Source organism: Carcharhinus amblyrhynchos, chromosome 11 (genome assembly GCF_965287045.1).
Source record: "Carcharhinus amblyrhynchos chromosome 11, sCarAmb.v2.hapA, whole genome shotgun sequence".
Lineage (NCBI taxonomy): Eukaryota > Metazoa > Chordata > Chondrichthyes > Carcharhiniformes > Carcharhinidae > Carcharhinus > Carcharhinus amblyrhynchos.
Window position 1 is genome coordinate 51,225,445 of NC_137334.1, and position 17,438 is coordinate 51,242,882.

Consider the following 17,438-nt stretch of genomic DNA (forward strand, 5'->3'; position numbering starts at 1 on the left):
TAGATTTCCCAGCCAGGAGTAATAACCCATCTATACTGTTCAGCCCATTCAGTATCCTATACATTTCAATGAGATCGCAATGGCGATAGGACCAATTTACTTAGCCTCTTATCATAGGATAACCTTCTCATTCCATGAACAAACCTAATGAACTTTCACTCTACATTTTCCAATGCAATTATATCCTTATGTAAACATGGAGATCACGGCGCCATATAACAATAGCAAAGTCTTGTTGCAGAGAGGGGCCACTTAGCCCATCAGCCAAAATTTTCCATTCTTGTTCACAGCTGTGATTTTGCCGAAAGTGAATGGAGTTTTGGCTCGCAAATCAAATTTTCCATTCTCACTGGTAATGAGTCCCTTTGGAGAATCCTACCCAAATTGCCTGCGCCAGTGAGACCAAAACTGTGCAAATTCTACAGGTGTTGTCTCATCAAAGCCTTATAAAATTGTAGGAAAACTTATTTTTGTATTCCAATAATCTTGCAATAAAGGTGTGGGATGGCATCGTGGTTAGCACTGCTCCCTCACAGCACCAGGGACCTGGGTTTGATTCCCAGGTTGGGTAACTGTGCGGAGTTTGAATGTTCTCCCCGTGTCTGCATGGGTTTCCTCTGGGTGCTCCAATTTCCTCTCACACTCCGAAGACATGTTGGTTAGGTGCATTGGCTAAATTCTCCCTCAGTGTACCTGAACAGATGCAGGAATGTGGCGGCTAGGGGATTTCACAGTATCTTCATTGCAGTGTTAATGTAAACCTACTTGGCGAGATTAATAAAGTAAACATTAAACCTTCAGTTTGCTGCATCTGCATGCTAACTTTTCCCCAACTACGTCTTTCACCAAGCCTTATTGTATGTTAGGTGTCCGAATTTGTCTGACAATGCATTTGCTAAGTAACTGTCACTACGTTGAAGTTGTTATACAAATACATGATAGTGATTTTGCATGTGAGCTGAATTCAGCACCAGCACTGGGGGAACAGCTCCTTGCGCCGCTGAGCCTGCAGGCGCGCGCTCCCCACCAGTTCCGTCTGCGGCCCCCGCCCCCTGCCTCTCTTCGGGCTCAGATGCAAACTCCAGTGCGCATGCCCAACGATAAACTCGCCTGCCCGGCCGGGCACAGCGACATGATTGACAGCCGGTCTGACCAATTAGAGGCTGGGGAGGGCGGGCGCATTATCTGAACGACAGCTTCTCTGACCAATGAGAAGCGGCGAGAGGGCGGGAGCAGAATCTGAATGACAGCTCCTTCGGCTAATGAGAGAAAGGGAAGGACAGACGCGAGGACTGACTGACAGCTTCCATGACCAATCAAAGATGGGGTTAGCACTGAGGGGCGGCATTTCCTCGGGGTTCTGCGGTGATTGACAACTGCCGAGGGGCGGGTGGGGGGAGCCAGGCTCGGGTTGTGTGAGAGCCTGAGGAGTGCTGTGTGTCGGGCCTTCGGCCCCAGCGACTGGAGCACCCGGACTGAGCAGGGCAGCCAGTGATCGGCGGTTCTGAGAACCAGCGGGCGCCTGTCTCCAAATACACGGCCTTGGTCAAAGTGGGAGCTCAAGCGCTGAAGTGATGGCGGAAGAGCAGACTTGGGCTCTGGGTAGCGAAGACACAGCATTGCATTCGCAGGCTCAAAGCAGCAGCAGCGGCGGCGGTAGCAGCAGCAACATCAGCATCCCTCAGTTCGCATGATTACTGTTGCACTTTGGCCAATCTTCGCAGCGTTTTATTCCACAAGAGCCGCCTTTCCAAGTATTTGTGACAATTGATTTGGTGTCTGGAAGAATGCAACAAGTTGATTGCAGCTGGAGCAGCCCTCTCTGCCTTCCAGCCCCTGGAAGGTAAGTCAAGCCAATTGGGGGAGATATATGTTTTGCTAAATATTTTCCGTGGGAGACGGTAGGCGTCGATGTACTTTTGGAAAGGGCACACACACCGTACACTTGTCTCAGGGTAGGGGGGAAAAACAGGGCTGATGGAAAGAATGATAACTGGAGACTGTAAACGCAATTTGCAAAGACAAATCTGTCTGAGTTCAAGGTAGGCTGCAAGCAATTCTACTTTGAATTGAAATAATCTTAAATGGTCGCACCAGCAATCCAGATCGCTTTTGTCTGTCACTTTTTTTTACCGAAAACAATGCGCTGACTCACATTATCCACTTTTAGACGGCACCGTAAGTTAATTAGAAACTTTTTTCTCTGGCGTGTCCAACTTGTGCATTTAAATCGATGTTCACGGAACGTTTTGCGCATATTTGATAAAACCCGAGACTTGTCAGAACTCTTGAGAGCTGGAACTGAACCGTGACAGTGTATGTTGGTGAATTCTGTGGAGTTTGACACAGCAGCAAATGCTTTTGCCTGGTGGTCTGAATAGATTCTTATCCCTGAATTTGGCAGAAGCTCCTCAGCCTGCAGCCTTTCGTTGTAGACGCAGCGACAGCAGTTTCCCGCAGAGAATTACACATTTCGATGTGTTTCTTTCGGTAATTAATTTATTGAAAAAATAGGACGTTTTACAAGTCAGCATGGTAAAATTTTTAGTCGCCCCACAGCGCAATATTACCGAATACAGTATTGTGTATGTAATGCTAGCTTCCTTAATTGTGTTCTAATTTGTTACACGTATGGACGTTTCAAACAGTGTATGTAGTACAGGTGGAAGGGCATCGATACAATAGAGAAACACTCTCATTTATGAACCAGGCTCGATCTAGAGGCAGCTACTTCCCCTTTCTTGTCGTTAATTGATTTGGATCGCTAACACAAGCCAGGATGCAGAATATTTGCCATTTAAAGTTGGTATGCACGCGGACGTATATATGTTATATATATAGTGATATTAGATACTTTAATTCATAAACTTTGAGGTTTGGGGTTTATAATGTATGTTCAAGCAACTAATTAGTCTGATATAAAACAAACGGAACCCATTCTATTGCCCCTCCCCCATGAATTAGATAGTCATGAGACAGTTGTTTGGTGATATAGAACTCAGATATTGCTGTAAAAACAGACATGTTGCTGAATCTTTACATCTTGTGCTCACCAGGATAAACACATGAATGCCAAATTTCATATGATCACTACTGTTTATACCAGAAGAGGGAAGATTGTTGATTGGTTGGCAGGTTGACTTGGATTGGCCATGGAGAAAGCAACCATTGGTTCCCCAAGCTCCTGGGTAATTCAGAAGAGGCACGAAGCTGAAATGTATTCCATTTGTTTGCAGGGAACAGGTCCATGGATATGAATGTGTGTTGCTTCTACCAAGCCCAATTGATCCATGTTGTGAGCGTGTCAGATTATCTTAAATTGTTTTTTTAGTGTGGCTACGAGCAAACTTGGGATTGTTTATCAAGTGCTGCCCAATTGTGGAATCACATCCAATGATAGACATTTTTTGACAATTGCAAGAGCAGTCTGGTTGTGTACAGTCTGTACTCTAACTGTTACAAAAAAACTAAAGGAACGTACTGTTTGATTCCATAGCCAGTCGTTGGAATGTATGCCCACATACCTGGCATCGCAACAGCACTGTAATTTATACATAACGTTGTTGTGATAGTTTAAGATGTGGCATTCTTGCATTTGTTTCACAGGGCTGAGGGTGGATGGGAAATCTTTCCTCAGAGGTCATTGGGGCCATGGATGCTTCCTTCCCTGCCACCCAGTTCAGTTAAACTGTACCCTTGGACTTCCACTGAGAGGCCACCTCTATTTAGCCGGCAGTGTGGGGGTGGGTGTGCTGAAAACAACATAAAGTTGCCCCTAATTGGGCAGTGTTATAAATCAAGGCAGTGCATTATTTTTCTGTATTTGTTTCTACTGTTGACAAAAAAACCCGATGGAATCACGCAACCGACTGACCCTGATTTGCTGCAATTTTACCCCGATTCATGCCTCCAATCTTACTTCTAGGGGGCTGGTGAAATCCTGCTTTTCGTGTTGCTGACTATTGAGCGCAGAAAAGCAGCTCAGAAGTGACTTTTTACAATAGAATGACAACTCAGAAGATTGAAGCTTGTCTGTTGGTAATTGTTTAATCTCCATGTGTAGAAAGCTACTTGAAATCAAGTGCATTCATATGTTTGATGTTCCCAATTTCACTAAAAATCCTATTTGGACAAATATAATGAAGTTAAATGTGGTCTGTAAATAGTCGCATTTCATAGAATGGATTTCAGTGTTTAATTTAGTGGAAACATTGATGTTGTTCTGAGTAACTTTACAGGATGTGATCTTTCAGTGGCCTCACAAAATGTTTTGAATTTAACTCATTTCAAATACAGTTTCTTGACAGTGTTAGATCTACAATGGTTTTCTTTAATTCTTTCTATTATGGTACTTGGGTATGTAATTGAGTTTGTTGTCTATCATTTTTGACACTAGCACATTCATCACAAAAATTAAATTGTAAAAAAAACTAAAAATTGAATAGGCATTCTTTTCCTTCAATCTACCAAATATAGGCACAAAATAAGGTTTATTAAAAATTACACAATTGACAATAACCTAATCAAACTTTCTAACAAAATTGGCTTCAGTTTCATTACCTGTACTCTGCTAGTTTAAAGGTGTAAATTTGGTGACTAATCACTGCATTGCTATTGCTACATTGAATAAAAATGTTATGCTCGCTCACTTTCTATAAGACAACTTGTCCTTGCTATAAGCCTTTTAGCCAGTTCCCATTACTTTTTTCCTATGAAGCCAATTTCCCCTACGTTGCCTGTTGCCCATTCTTGATTCCCTCTGTCCCATTTCCCACTCTTTATTACATTTGTCTTCCTTGGTTGTCAATATTAGCAGGGTTGAGAGGTGCTGTCAGAGTTTGGAAGGTTGCAACAGTGTATCCTGCAGGTTATACCGGTACATAGTGCAACTACTGGACTTCAGTGTCATGGGAGGCTGGTGATTTCAAGCTGGGGGCAGTGTCCAAGCAAATATCTTGCCTGGCAAATGCTAAGCTTCTTGATTATTGTTGCATCTGCACCTGTTCAGGAAACTGATCAAGAGCAATAGCATACATTTAGATAACACTTTTAACATAATGAAACGTCCCAAAGTGCTGCACAGGAGCACTATAAAATTATGACACCAGGCCACACCAGGAGATATTTGGTCAAGTGACCAAAACTTTGGTCAAAGAGTTTTAAAAGAAATTTCTTAAAGGAGGAAAGCAAGGTAGAGAAGCGAGGGGTGTGGGGAAGAAATTCCAGAGCTGGGGGCCTAGACAAGTGAAGGCACAGCCAATGATGGTGGAGCAATTAAAATGGGAGTGCACAAGAGACCAGAGTTAGAAGAATGCAGATATCCTGGAGGATTGTGGGATTGGAGGAGATGAGAGATAATGAGAGCCAGGGCTATGGAGGGAATCAAGGCCTTGCTTGACCAGGAGCCAAAGTTGCTCATCAAGCATAATGGGGATAGAAAAATGTGTTGTGCTGTGAGTTAAGATATAGGCAGCAAAGTTTTGAATGACCTCAGTTTTATACAGGGGAGAATGTGGGAGAGCATCCCATCATATTCCTGATTTTTAGCTTTAGAAATAGTGGAGAGATTTTAAAGGAGCAAGGAGTTCTTTCTTATAAAGACACTACTGATATAACTACTCCAGTTAAGCATCTGATCAGTAGTGACGTTCAAGATGGTGATGGTGAGGACTCTTCAGTCCAAGTGCCATCTCCATAGTACTGATAAATTCCATATTCCCCTTTGACAATGTTGCTAGACCATCCCAATACTACCAAATATCAGCATCTGCATCTCAGTTTTACCAAATCCCAGAACTATTCTTTGGAGCTACCAAAGAACAAGACTTTCTCAATACATTTGAATGGCACTAGCCCTGTTAAATAGCAAGCTTTGGATTTCATTGCTGAATTTTCTACTGGAAATGACATCAGTCCAGGGCTGCTGTGATGCTGCACCACTTTGGGCCCGGATTATGAACCTATTTAGGAAGGATTCCCAATACTATAGACTTCCATTGATAGTTGTATAAGTATGCTATTTGGTACAAGGGTATGTAAAATAGCAGACCTAACGCTGACTACTCCTGAATATTCACCTAGTTAAAATAATCCTCTTGGAGAGAGAAATGAGAAACAGTAAGAGAGCACCAGAAAGTGAAGAAACCAGAAAATTATTATATTTATATTTCTCACCTGGTCCTGCCACTAAAAGACATTGACTGTCAAGACCATGCAAATTAACCATGAGAAGTGATTCAGGGAACTGAGGAAAGGGGCAACACCACATTAAAACCTCATAGTTTTTTTGTCGTTTATCAGTGCTGGTCTAGGCAAGTGGTGGGCAAATTGCTGCACTCCCATAGGGATGAGTATTTGAAGGGAGACCTTCAACTTCATTTTCTGCCCCATATTTAGAAAGAATTGTGATCTCAATGGCTAACTCCAACTAGCATGTCTTGCATACAATCTTGGCTGCATTTTATGGGCTTGAAAACTGGTAAAAGATTAAAAAAAAGTAAATAAAATCATCTATCATTCATTTAACATTGCTTCCAATGAAACATATGTAACAATGTGTGCTTGTGAAGAATTTCTATAAATATTTCAATCTAAGAATATTTGCCCACTCTTGCCTATATTTTCTCTAACTTCTGTGCCAGTGTTGGTTGAATCAAAGACCTGTAATGGCTCCATGTGGCACTAGATGGTGCTATGATTTTTTTTTAACTAAATGGTAACAATGGTGATTTGTATTTATGTAACAAGTTAGCTAGTAAAACACTCCCAAGGCACTTTACAGGAGTCTTAACACACAAAATCTGACAGCGAAATAGGACAGGCAAAAAAAAATGGTTAAGGGGAAATTACGGTGGATATTGGACATCTGAAATCAAAATGGAAAATGTTCAGACACAGCAGGTGAGATAGTATCTGTGGCAGGTGAAACAGTTAATGTTTCAGGTTGATAACTTTTCATCAGAACTGTTATTGAGATACTCTGTAAGGAGTATGTTAAAGGAGGAGAGGGAGGTAGGGAAATCTTTCTAGACCTTAGAGCCCAGACAGTGCCACTGGTGGGGAAAATTGGATGCAAAAGAAGGCAGGATTGGTAAAACACCATGCTGAGTGTTAGACTCATAGAATCCCTGTAGTGCAGAAGCAGGCCATTTGGCCCATCAAGTCTGCCCCAACAAAAATCCCATCCAGTCACTATCCCCATAACCCCACTAATCCCTCTAACCTATGCATCCTGAGACTCCAAGGGACAATTTAGCATAGACAATGCACCTAACCCATACATCTTTGGGTTGTGGGAGGAAACAGGAGCACCTGGAGGAAACCCATGCAGATAGGGGGAAAATGTGCAAATTCTGCACAGACGTGACCCAAGCTGAGAATTGAACCAAGGTCGCTGGACCCGTGAGGCAGCAGTGCCCACTGTGCGCCCTGAAGTTTAATTGATGTTTCTGCCCAGTTAGAGAAGATTAGAGGTCTGGAGGGATTTGAGCACAGGGTGCAAATTGTAAAAATTAGGTGTTGCTGAAATAGGAGACAATGTAAGTCAGTAAGCATGGGTAAGGTGTGTGGGATCTGGTACAAGTTTGGATGAAGGCTGCGGAGATTTGGATGCACTCAACTTGATGCAGGATGAAATATTGAAAGGCAGACAAGAGAACATTGAAATAGTCAAGCATGGAGGTAACTGAAGCACTGATGAAGGTTTTAGTAGGAATGAACTGAGACATGGGTAGAAATGGACAATATCACAAAGATGGAAGCAGATGTTTTTCCTGATAAAGGGGACATTAGGTCAGAAACTTAGCTCCTGGCCAAATAGAAGATTGATTTATTGTTTAATCAGCTAAAGTTCTGGGTTAGCTTTGTTCTTTTCAGAATTATTTGGCTCCTTTTCAATGCTAGTTGTCCAGTTAATTTTTATTGGTTTAGTTTTCTTCCCATCCTGATATGATGCCTGAGAGTTGGTACACTATATTGTACTATATAAGATCACAGATGTAATAAGTCCAGAATTTCTGTTCTCTCAGCTGGGGTAGACCATCTAAGCAGGCATGGTGAGTTTTGTTTTGTTTTTGAACGAGTGTTGAGTTAATTGCCTCAGAGAGAACAAAGCAAAGACAGACAAAGCTTAGTAGAAGTGAAATTTTGATCGTGAAAATTAGGGGTGGAATTTTCCTGTCTCACCTGCCATGGGAATCATAATGGGTGATGGGAGAACAATGCAAATGTCCATTGACCTCTAGCGGAATTTTCTGGTCTTGGGATGAGCACAGCCATAAAATCCTGTCCTAGTTCTACTATTTGGGGATAGTATGGTGTGCTCAATTACATGGGTCGTCATTAATCCATTGCACTGTAGAAAGGGTAGAATTTAAGTGCCTACTGAAAATATGTTATTAAAGCATTTCTGTTAGTGATATATGAAACTAATTGTTTGTATTTTTTCACTTTCAGCATGGTTTAGTTCTTTCATTCAACAAACTGGATTTCTGGCATTGTCTCCTTTTTTTGCACTGTGATCACATTCTCCAAGGAAGCAAAGCTACACACATTTCTTGCTTGCCACCGTAGTTTAAAAGAAAAAAATAATCATGAGGAGGTTGACTTGGTGCAAGGTAGTTTTGGCTACATCTCTGGTCTGGGTTCTGCTGGATGTCTTCTTATTACTGTACTTCAGTGAATGCAACAAATGTGATGACAAGAAAGACCGATCCCTGTTACCAGCCTTGAGGGGTAAGTGCTTATTTTCTGGATTTGCCATTGTGCAGAATCACTGATGTTAGAAAATTAAAAATATACAAGAATCCATTAGCACAAAGTGAAATTTTCTTTGCCCTTACCAGCATAACTTGTGTGCACTCAAAATTTCACTTCTAATAAATTTTGACCTCTCTCCATATGTGGAATAACTCTTCCCTGATGAGATTACTTTGATCCAAACACAAGTTAGTTGTGCAAGCTCACTGTGCTTTTCACTGACTATTTTGGTCTTGTATACATGATGCTGACTACAAGGAAAATAAATTTAAGTTTGAGATATTTTCAAAATTGTTATGATGTCAAATTTTGGATTTGTTATCGAGGGATTTTTTTTAAATATATGGCCAAATCTTTCATGGATGTTAGCAGTGTATGGTTTAGCCATTTTACACAGTATTTAACTAGGTCAACAAATTGCAATGATATGATGGAACTGTTTCTTCCTTTATAAACGTTAGAGCTGTATACGTGAGAAAGCTCATTACAAGAGTTTGCACTGCAGCAGATTGGGCATCTGCTGTGAATGTGTTCTGCTGTCCAACATAGCATTTGAGCAGAGTTTTCAGAAAACTCTGACCTAGAAACTGAGACAGTTGAATACCTTATATTAAGTATATTTGAAAGACAAAACTTTTGGTGGCAGATTGCAGCTGAGACCAGTGTTTAATCAAAGATTCATTTTCCTTCCTCCATTTATAACATTGTCATAGAGTCCTAGAGATTTACAGCATTGAAATGAGCTCTTCGGCTCAACTTGTCCATGCCGCCCCTTTTTTTAAACCCCTAAGCTAATCCCAATTGCCTGCATTTGGCCCAAATCCCTCTATACCCATCTTACCCTTGTAACCGTCGAAATACTTTTTAAGACAAAATTGTACCCGCCTCTACTACTACCTCTAGTAGCTTGTTCCACCCTCTCTGAAAAAATTGCCCCTCTGGACACTTCAGTATCTCTCCTCTCTCACCTTAAATCTATGCCCTCTGGTTTTAGACTCCCCTACCTTTGGGAAAAGATATAGACTACCTTGTCTATGCCCCTCATTATTTTATAGACCTCCACAAGTCACCCATAGACCTCTATAAGACTGTATTCAAAGGTTGGGGCTACAAGCTACTTGAGAGAAGCTGACAGGTTACTAGAGAGTATCACCTCATTTTGGAAGCCTCATCTGGTATGTTTAATAAGGGGAAGCACTTATGCACATTATTAACTACTTCTGTATGTTTTTGTAAAACATTTAAGTCTTTAAACAAGAAGAATATGGGCTTACAAGCTAATTTAGTAAAAATTAAGTTTTAAGCTATTGCATATCTGTTGGCAATAACTTTAGCTGATTATAGCAACTTACTGTACCATGCATTAAGCATTGAAACAAAAACAAAATATGCAAGTTTTCTGCTGCACGTAATGAAACATTTCAAATGTAAAAATTACAATTTTTTACCCTGTTTCTGTGAATACATAATTAAACTATTTTTGTTCAAACATTATACTGTTGCTTGAATTTTACAGTATATAATACCCTCGTGAGAGTGGAATCAGTCCGCTCAATTAAAAGCAGTAATGCTGGGACAACTAATCCATTTCTTTGATCTTTTGACTCTTTGTTCCCTTCTCTCCCAACAGTCATTTGCTCTCTGTGTCGTGTAGACAAAATGAGAAGTGCATAACATGTCAGCTGTCTTCTAAACTTTTTGGTTTTGATATCAGTAATACCTCTGTTTTGAGATTGAGATCCTCTGGCATCTCCCTGGCCTCCAATGTTGTTACATTTTGTAACATTTTTCGAGGTATTTCAGCAACTGTTATTAATATAAACATTTACTCAAACCATGCTTATTGTGTATACAGGAATAAATGTGTCTCTTATGAACTTTTAAACATTTTGTTAATATTAAACTGTTATTATGAAATGTAAAATTTCATTTACAGTAATTGCATAGAGAAAATAGTCGAAAGTGAGTAATGTGATGGTGGCATAGTGATTTGCACTGCTGCCTCGCAGTGTCAGGGACCTGGGTTAGATTCCTGGCTTAGCTCACTGTCTGTGTAAAGTCTGCACGTTCTCCCTGTGTGTGCATGGGTTTCATAGAACATAGAACATTACAGCGCAGTACAGGCCCTTCAGCCCTCGATGTTGCGCCGACCAGTGGAACCAATCTAATGACCCTCTAACCTAAACTATTTCGATGTTATCCATATGCCTATCCACTGACCATTTGAACGCCCTTAAAGTTGGCGAGTCCACAACTGCTGCAGGCAGGGCATCCATGACCTTACTACCCTCTGAGTAAAGGACCTACCTCTGACATCCGTCCTATAATTACCACCTCTTAATTTAAAGCTATGTCCCGTGTTAGCCATCACCATCCGAGGTAAAAGGCTCTCACTGTCCACCCTATCCAATCCTTTGATCGTCTTGTATGCCTCAATTAGGTCACCTCGTAACCTTCTTCTCTCTAATGATAATAACCTCAAATCCCTCAGCCTTTCCTCATAAGACCCTCCCTCCATACCAGGCAACATCCTGGTAAACCTCCTCTGCGCCCTTTCCAATGCCTCCACATCTTTCTTATAATGCGGCGACCAGAACTGTACACAATACTCCAAGTGCGGCCGCACCAGAGTTTTGTACAATTGTAACATGACCTCACGGCTCCGAAATTCAATCCCTCTACCAATGAAAGCTAACACACTGTACGCCGCCTTAACAACCTTATCAACCTGGGTGCCAACTTTCAGGGAGCTTTGCACATATACCCTGAGATCTCTCTGCTCGTCAACACTACTAAGAGTCCTTCCATTAGCCCTATATTCTGTACTCCTGTCACTCTTTCCAAAGTGAATCACCTCACACTTTTCCGTATTAAACTCCATCTGCCACCTCTCGGCCCAACTCTGCAGCTTACCTATGTCCCTCTGCAAACTGTAACTTCCATTCTCACTGTCTACAACTCTTCCTACTTTGGTGTCATCAGCAAATTTACTAATCCATCCTTCTACACTCACATCTAGGTCATTTATAAAAATGACAAACAGCAGTGGCCCCAAAACAGATCCTTGAGGTACACCACTTATAACTGAACTCCAGGTTGAATATTTCCCATCAACCACCACCCTTTGTCTTCCATCAGCTAGCCAATTCCTGATCCAAACTGCTAAATCACCCTCAATCCCAAGCGTCTGCATTTTCTGCAATAGCCTACCATGGGAACCTTATCAAACGCTTTGCTAAAATCCATATACACCATGTCAACTGCCTTACCCTTATCCACCTCTTTGGTCACCTTTTCAAAAAACTCGATAAGGTTTGTGAGGCACGACCTACCCTTCACAAAACCATGTTGACTATCCCTAATCAATTTATTTCCCTCTAGATGATTATAAATCCTATCCCTTATAATTCTTTCCAAAACTTTGTCCACAACAGAAGTAAGGCACACTGATCTATAATTCCCAGGATGGTCTCTACTCCCCTTCTTGAACAAGGGGACAACATGTGCTATTTCCTCCTGGGTGCTCCGGTTTCCGCCCAGTCAGAAAGACATGCTGAATAGGTGCATTGGCCATGCTAAATTCTCCCTCAGTGTACCCAAAAAGGTGCCGGAGTGTGGTGACTAGAGGATTTCGCGGGACCTTCATTGCAGTGTTAATGTAAGCCTACTGCGACACTAATGAACAAATAAATAAACCCATTGTGTGCTACAATTTGTGCTCCCCTCTGGAGATGGGGATTTGAAGGCCTAGTTTTGCTTACTGTGTTACTTCTAAAATACTTTAATGGCACATCAAAAAAAGTAAAGTATGATGAAACATCTATTATATGAAACAAACACTGCACTCTGACCTGTCAAAATTCCTATTTGGCATTCTTTACTATTTTATGTTTCTAGATGTCTAATTTACTTTTTAAGGAACCGTGTGCAAGATAATTGGATTTGAAGGTTACGAAAGTCTAGGGATCTTCAGTATATTTGGATTGTATCAAATATGGCAGTTTGTTACAATTTGCAGCATGTCTACATGATTGATCTCACTCACTTTTTTGACTTTGGAGTGAACGCACAATCAGACACACAGGACAAGGATAATTATCACAGCAGAAACTTTACTATTAAAGAGTGTGTTCATATTTATGTTGTATTGAGAAAAAAAAACAGATTTCACTTCCTAAAATGTTATTTTTCAAGTTAATGTTTTGCAGGCCTTAAAATTATTTCCAATTTATGGGACCATGTAATATGGTCTGCTTCAGCAAAAATTCACTGTTCATAAATATTGTAAACACATTTGCTGCTAAAGTGGTTTATTGTGTTAAGTGAGGTTGCCACTTGAAGTGGATCTTGCTTCTGGAAGAGCACAGAGTTTGAAATTGGTCAGAATTGCTTGATGAATTGGGGCAGAGAAGTGGCAGATGGACTTCAATCCGAATAAATGTTTAGTGGTCCATTTTGGCAGGTCCAGTGGGATGAAGGAGTATAATATCAAGGGTACTCTTCGCAGTGTAGAGGATCAGAAGGATCACGGGATCCGGGTCCACAGGACTCTTAAATCAGCCTTGAATGAGGTCAAGAAGGCGTATGGTGTACTAGCCTTCATCAATCGAGGGATTGAGTTTAGGAGTCGGGAGATAATGTTGCAGCTTTATAAGACCCTAGTCAGACCCCACTTGGGGACCCCACTGTGCACAGTCCTGGTTGCCTCATTACAAGAATGATGTGGAAGCTATTGAAAGGGTGCAGAGGAGATTTACAAGAATGTTGCCTGGATTGGGTGGCATGCCTTACGAGGATAGGTTGAGGGAGCTCAGTCTTTTCTCCTTGGAGAGACAAAGGATGAGAGGTGACCTGATAGAGGTTTATAAGATGTTGAGAGGTATAGATCGGGTGGATACTCAGAGGCTATTTCCCAGGGCTGAAATGGTCACTACGAGAGGGCACAGGTTTAAGATGCTGGGGAGTAGGTACAGAGAAGATGTCAGGGTTAAGTTTTTCACTCAGTGGATGGTGGGTGAATGGAATTGGCTGCCGTCGGTGGTGGTGGTGGAGGCAAACTCGTTGGAGTCTTTCAAGAGACTTCTGGATAAGTACGTGGGATTTAATGGGATTGAGGGTTAGAGGTAAGCCTAGTAGGTAGGGATGTGATCAGTGCAACTTGTAAGCTGACGGCCCTGTTTGTGCTGTAGTTTTCTATGTTCTAATTCTTGGTTTTATGTTGCTCCGTTTTCTACTCTTCCAGTCACAAAACAAAATCCCCAAATACAGAGATTATTTGTAGCATTTTAGCATTAAAATCAGTTAGTTGTTTATCAAATATATAGGGGGCGATCTTACCAAAAAAGTTCTCTATATTGAATGAGCATCGAAATGGGAGAGAATCGTGCTGTTTTTTTGGGTGAGTTAAAAACTCAATCTTACCACACTGAGGAAAAAAATGAAGCAAGATCTGTTTTCCACTAGCATGGGGAGAAAGTGGGATCTAAGCCCACACAAAAGCTGGCAGCTTACAGCAGAGTTGCCATTGCACATGCACAAATTTCTTTGTTCTGTGCAATAGCACAAAACAGAGAGATCCATCTTTGCCTTCCCCATCCCCGCTGTGCTGCATGGATGATCTCTCCCCCAAGCACAGAATGGCACACCGCACACACACACACCGCCCCCCCCCCCCACTTCCCAGCCCTGCAAGGACTCACCAATCGCTCCCACTGACCTCACCAGATATCTGGTGCTGGTAAAATGATGAAAGGCGAGAAATCAGACACAAACCCAATTTTCCGGCTCTCACGCTTAATGGCTTGCTCCACCCATTGACCGGCAGGGCAAGGTGATAAGATCACCTCCATATATAGTTGACCAAATTTTAAAAATAAAAATTGCATTGCAAAATATTTTTAAAAACTTTGTGACAATTCAGCAGACTATTTTACCAGTTCAGTAAACCTCAAATTGGGCTATGTAATATGGACGATACTATACAAGCTGATGGTTTATAAACTATTAACTTTAGGTGCTATGTTGAGTATGTAGTTTTTATTTATTTGTGTCACAAGTAGGCTTACATTAATACTGCAATGAAATTATTGTGTAAATCCCCAAGTCGCCGTACTCCAGCACCTGTTTGGGTACACTGATGGAGAATTTAGCATGGCTGATGCACCTAACCAGTAAGTCCTTCGGACTTGTGGAAGGAAACCGGAGCACCTGGAGGAAACTTGCACAGACATGGGGAGAACATGCACACTCTGTACAAACAGTGACCCAAGCCAGGAATCGAACCTAGGTCACTGGTGCTATGAGGCAGCAATGCTAACCATTGTGCCATTAAGAAAGTTTGAATACTGTCTGAGTGCACATTCTCTGTTTATCTAATCTTCAGCAAGTGTGGTTGTGCAAGTTAGTTATGAAAATAAGTGGAAGTTCAGTAACAAAAAACTTGCATTTATATGGGCCTTTCATGATCTCCAGATGATCCAAAGCAGAAATGTACATTCAAGGAAGGACATTATTTTAAATAAGTAGTCACTGCTGTAATGCTACTGTGTTTGCCTGCATTATTCTGTTTGTAATCGTATTGGTTGAGACATAATAAGTATTCACAGAACACCAGGATGTTTCGCCTGTTCATTTTGAATAGTGTCATGGGATCTTTTACATCCAGTTGAACAGCTATATGGAATATTGGTTTGCCTTCACATTCCAAAAACAGCAGTTCAAAACAGTGCAGCATTCCCTCAGTAATGCACTGAAATGTCAGCTTAGATTATTTGTTTGTATAGTGAATGCTTGTTTTTTGGAATGGAGCAATACATACAGTGGAATTGCCTATAGGTAATAGGACCATTGCTTTTCCTAATTATGGAATACTCTCTCCTGTCTGGATGAGTGCAGCAATAACAGCATTTAAGAAGCTTGGTACCATCCAGGAGAGGACAACCTGCTTGATTGGCACCTCATCACAAACATTCAAACTTTCCACCATTGATGCACAGTGACAGCAATGATCAAGTTGCACTGCAGAAACTTACCTAAGTTTTTTAGGCAGCACTTTCCAAACATAAGAACATAAGAACATAAGAAATAGGAGCAGGAGTAGGCCATCCAGCCTTTCGAGCCTGCCCCGCCATTCAATAAGATCATGGCTGATCTGTCGCTGCTCAGTTCCACTTTCCCGCCCTCTCCCCATAACCCTTAATGCCCTCTCCTATCAAAAACCCATCAACCCGCGTCTTAAAAATATTTAGCGAGGCAGCCTCCACCACTTCAACGGGCAGAGAATTCCAGAGATTCACCACCCTTTGAGTGAAGAAGTTCCTCCTCAACTCCGTTCTAAACCGCCCCCCTTTTATCTTGAGGCTGTGCCCCCTAGTCCTACTGTCTTTTTTGAGCGGGAAGAGTCTTTCCACCTCTATCCTATCCATCCCATTCATCATCTTATACGTCTCAATGAGATCTCCCCTCATTCTTCTAAACTCCAACGAGTACAAGCCCAGTTTATTCAGCCTCTCCTCATAGCTCAACCCCCTCAACTCCGGTATCAGCCTAGTAAACCTCCTCTGCACTCCCTCCAAGGCCAAAATATCTCCTCATGACCACCACCATCTATAAGGGTAAGGCTAGCAGACACATGGGAAACCACCACTCAGAAGTTTCCCTCCAAGCCATTCAAACCCTGACTTGGAAATGTATCGCTGTTCTTTCATTGTTACTGGGTCACAGTCCTGGAACTCCCTCCCTATCAGCACTGTGGATGTACCTACACCACATGGACTGCAGGTGTTCAGGAAGACAGCTCACAAACACCTTCTCAAGGGCAGTTTGGGATGTGAATAAATGCAGGCCTAGCCAGCCACATCCAGTTCCCATGAATTAATAAAACATATATATTAGTGACTTTGATTTGGATACTGATGGCACAATTTCTAAATTTGCTGATATGAATCTTGGAAGTACCATTAACCAACTGTTAGAAAGGATGGACATGTGGCAGATGACATTTAAGACAGAGTAAGGTGAAGTGGTACATTTGGCAGGAAAAATGAGGGGAGGAAATATAAATGTAGAGATCTGGGAGTATATGGTGAAGTGGCAGGGTAGATTGACGAAGAGGCCAAAAAGATATATGTAATCCAGACCTTAATAAAGGGCTTGTAAAGTTTAAAAGCAAAGGAATTATGACGAAATTTATAAAAGTTTGGTTTAGCTCAACTAAGCTTATTTTCACTTACTAAGAAGGAAAGTTGAATTGGGAAATTCACCAGTTTGGCAGAGCTATCTATGTATCAATGGCTTGGTACACAGTATTTTTATTCTGGCAAGGTTGAGAAGGACCAACTTGTGCCCACCAACCCTTGAAGAATGTTGGATGCAGCAGTGGAAATGGGCAAGTTCCTAGACAGCCTGCCTGGTTCTCTGGGACTTTGTCCCAGTTGTACTTAAGGCTGTTAGGCACTCTGTCCCTCCCCTGCACTTACAACCCAATTAAGCATCAACCAGATATGACCATTTTGGTATCAATCACAGAAGCTTTACCTCACTTTACGCCTCGTAATCTTCTCTAAAGAAACGTGTGTGTATTGAGAAAAACAAGTCAAAGAAAATTTTGCAACTGCATTAAGGATGTCAATAAATTAAAACTAACATTCCACTTCTGCTTGTGTAAACAACCCCCCATTGAC

General features: G+C 41.6%; 1 protein-coding gene across 1 annotated transcript in view; it reads left to right on the plus strand.

Moving 5' to 3' along the window:
- Positions 1-1,407: 1,407 nt before the first annotated feature.
- galnt13 (polypeptide N-acetylgalactosaminyltransferase 13) overlaps positions 1,408-17,438 on the plus strand; it is a 439,485-nt gene continuing 423,454 nt past the window's right edge. Inside the window, exons 1-2 of the mRNA XM_080198243.1 lie at positions 1,408-1,843; positions 8,455-8,733. Coding sequence (XP_080054369.1) covers positions 8,592-8,733 — 142 coding nt within the window. The 5' untranslated portion in view covers positions 1,408-1,843; positions 8,455-8,591. The remainder of the gene's footprint in view (positions 1,844-8,454; positions 8,734-17,438) is intronic.